The sequence below is a fragment of the Montipora capricornis genome, chromosome 2, assembly GCF_036669925.1.
Source record: "Montipora capricornis isolate CH-2021 chromosome 2, ASM3666992v2, whole genome shotgun sequence".
NCBI lineage: Eukaryota > Metazoa > Cnidaria > Anthozoa > Scleractinia > Acroporidae > Montipora > Montipora capricornis.
The window spans coordinates 32,001,667-32,005,046 of NC_090884.1; the positions used below are offsets into that span (position 1 = coordinate 32,001,667).

At 34.9% G+C, this 3,380-nt stretch overlaps 1 protein-coding gene across 2 annotated transcripts in view; it reads right to left on the reverse strand.

The window, feature by feature from the left end:
- The window catches only part of LOC138018469 (uncharacterized), an 81,993-nt gene extending 78,989 nt beyond the window's left edge, over positions 1-3,004 (reverse strand). The window contains exons 1-2 of one of the 2 annotated variants that reach the window (XM_068865104.1): positions 2,508-3,004; positions 858-944 (exon numbers count right to left, since the gene is read on the reverse strand). In XM_068865104.1, coding sequence (XP_068721205.1) covers positions 858-944; positions 2,508-2,532 — 112 coding nt within the window. In that variant the 5' untranslated portion in view covers positions 2,533-3,004. Of the gene's footprint in view, positions 1-857; positions 945-1,622; positions 1,680-2,507 lie in introns of those variants that run through there. The other variant, XM_068865108.1, reaches the window with a different exon arrangement.
- Positions 3,005-3,380: the final 376 nt, after the last annotated feature.

Genomic DNA, 3,380 nt, shown 5'->3' on the forward strand with positions numbered 1-3,380 from the left:
AGATAGGCAATGAATTTTTCTATAGAAGAAAGCAAAGAAAATGATTTAATTGTTAAAGCAGACAATTCGAAACCTTTTCTTTTCACTAACCTTACAGGAAGTAATATAAGAATAAATAACCAGGGAGCTCCGCTTTTTGGGCTTGGCTTAATCTATATATTAAGTTAAAAGGCAAACTTGCATCACTTAGGCGAAATTTTAACAGCAAAAATTGTCTTTAGTCACTTTTGACAACCGTTGACAACTTTGGCGGTGGGCTCTTTTGTTTTGTTCGAAATTTGGAAAAATTGGTCAGTCTCACCCAAGCACACCAGCGTCTTTCCGATTTTGACAATTTTTAAAAAGCACAAAGGAGAGGTCGCATTAAAAAAACAAAAGTGTGCAGGCAAATTATATACCCTAGAGTAAACATGTTTTTGCAAAATCGTCTCTAATGCGAGCAGGCCTTAAAAATAACATTTTGCTTTCAAGTTCTGCATTTAAAAGGCACTTCTTTATGTAAAAGTATAAGTTTTAAAATTGTACACAGCATTTACAATAACCATAGGGTTGGGGGAGCATTAAGAGTAAGTTAGGAAGTTTAATCATACCTTTTTTTTCATAGTATTAGGTCACGCATTTTTGAATGACATGTCTTCTCTTACCCTCCTCTTGTGCTTACTATGCAGACCCGAGAGGCTAACCGTAGGTTAATGGCATGCCACAATGGCGGCAGATTTGATCAGTTTAATCATTGAATTTATCAGTAAAGAGTGATTCGTTCAAACAGCATGAAAATTGCTTTTATGTGATAATGACGAAGATTCAGGTGAGAAATAAAATGAAGCAGTGAGGCATGAGAGATTCTATTAACTTACCAGGGAGAGAGTGGTCCAGCTGCGCCGTCATTAAGATAGTAAACAAGAAAAGAAAAATTTCCATCGTTGTTACTGAGTTTCTCTGACCTGAAAAGGGTAAGTAATTTTTCTCAATCAAATGTACGAATCTATACTTAGGGGGTAGTTAAGTATACACCGAAAAAAGAAGTGTCGGTTTTTTAACTTAAACACAACTGAATTTGGCTGAAAGCCTTCGGAATCTAGCCTTCTTGCCATGAAACCTATACTAGCTAAATCTATGTGGTAGAGTATAACTCGCCGCCTAAATAGTGGGACTAATTTTATTAAAGAACTAAACACCCCCAGCCGTGTATTTACAGCTAAATTTTTAACTCATCGATAAATAGTCACAACTTTGGAAAGTTGTCGTTTTTAATACACTCCCTAACGGATCGGAGAATGCTTGTATTCTCAGGTAAAATGCCAGTAAGAATTCTGGGTGGTTTCTTTAACAGAGCGACAGTATTCCCACTTGAAATGCCACGAGAATCGTCAAGTACGTTTTTAGGTTAATGCACTTGGCCAGCTATTATTATCAGTTCCAAAGCTTTTGTCTAAGGTGTATTATCAAAAGGAAAGTCGTTTCAAAGGATTAAACCCTAGATGTGGCTTATAAGAAATCAAAACACTTTGTTTATCAACAGCAAAACATAATACCTTTTATGTTCCTTTTTACAGAAACAATCTGATTTATCAGCCACGTAAATTAAGCAAGTACGGACTATTAATTTTTCCAGAGCTTACCTTAGATGTATTTGCAGTGGATTGCGAAAAGACTAGAATCACGTTCCAAATGATATTGTTCTTTTTATCAGAATTATACATAAAATATTTTTACCCACGTGAACGACAGCTATCCAAATATTCTATTTCATTTTGTAAATTTCGTCTGTAAAGTGCATTAGTAACATCGTCGGGCTAAGCCTTGTTTTTTAGGTTTTAAATTTATAAGTTTTGTTTCTTTTAAGAAAAGTTTAGTTTTATGCACATTTCACAAGCTGAGCCTTTTAAAGTAATGAAGACACTCGAATAGTTTCAATAAATTTAACAATATGTGATATAATTACTAGGTACAATTTGGATTTGTAGAAATTTAAACAGCTTTGCAAACCGTCAAATTCTGAATATAATCTGTAGACACAATCGCTTACTTTTGGCAATTATAAATAAACGAAGGAGAAGTGATCTTGGGAAACATTTAACTGTAAAAAAACTGCGATTAAAAATATTAAGAACATTGTTAAAAACTTTGGTAAAAAACGACGCCGTTTCGACGTTATGTAAACGTCATTATCAAGTCAAAGTAATTTGAAAATTACAATCTATAAATAATAAAAGAACAATACTAGATAAGAAGCCTGAATATTAAAGACAAAGTTTGGCACGTATGCGGTCCGTCTGGATACAGATAGAGAAGGAACTAGAATCGCTTCAGAGGTTGTAGACTCTTTGTTTCCATATGCATCAGGCTCCAAGTTAGCCACCTTTACGGCTCCCCAAAACACACAAGCAACAATATTAGCTATGCGACCTATTTTGCCCGCTGCAAACACGTTCAACTTTGTTCTGGCGAAATGGATAGACAACAATTGAAACCTCTTTCTATCAATAAGTACACTTTACTGATACCTTTGAGTTCGTCAATGAAGTCCATAAACTAACAATCAATAGCGGTGATGTGCTCGTTTCCTACGATGTCTCTTCATTATTCACTAATGTGCCTCTGGAAGAGACAATATAGACTGGGACAACTTTCGCAAAAGAGAACCTCTGTCGGCAAATTCGAGGAAAAGTTGGTAAGCCGGCACACTTTTCTTGATGAAAATTATGTGCTGAACACGAAACGTTTGTTTACCAAGCTTGGTTCGCCCATTTAGACCTTGAAATTAGCTGTTAATGGTAGCACTAATACATTATGACATGAAAACGAGGCTGGGTGTTGTTTGAGGATTCAGAGTTCTCTCAAACGGTTATATTTCGTTGAGATCCACAGGTAATGGATACAACTTATAACTTACAGTACCTTGCAGAAACCTTTTGAAAATCACTTGATTTTTCTGGTCACGTGACCATTGAATACGAGATTTCAGCATTGAGACACATTTTACGGCCGAGTCAAGAAAGAAACAACATTACCAATCCAGCAATTCGTTCAGGTAGTTACAGCAGCTATAGAAATTGAATTGTTCTGCTATTAACTAATTTACAGTATTAACGTTCGTGATCTGTATTGCAGACATCTTACTTCTTTTTTCAATTATTGAATTTCTGGACGTTTGCAAAATCATTCAAAAAACAAAAACTGCATTTTTTTAAAACTGCTATCAACTTTCACGACCTAACCAGTCTGGATACATGCTGTAAGACGTAACTTGATATTGTAAACATCTTACATCCTCTTCCTACAGGACAGAAATTTAAAAAAAAATGTTTTTAGTCCACAGACAATTATAAAACAATAATAAAAAAATTACTTAGAGAAGCTAAACGCGTTTTTTTCTT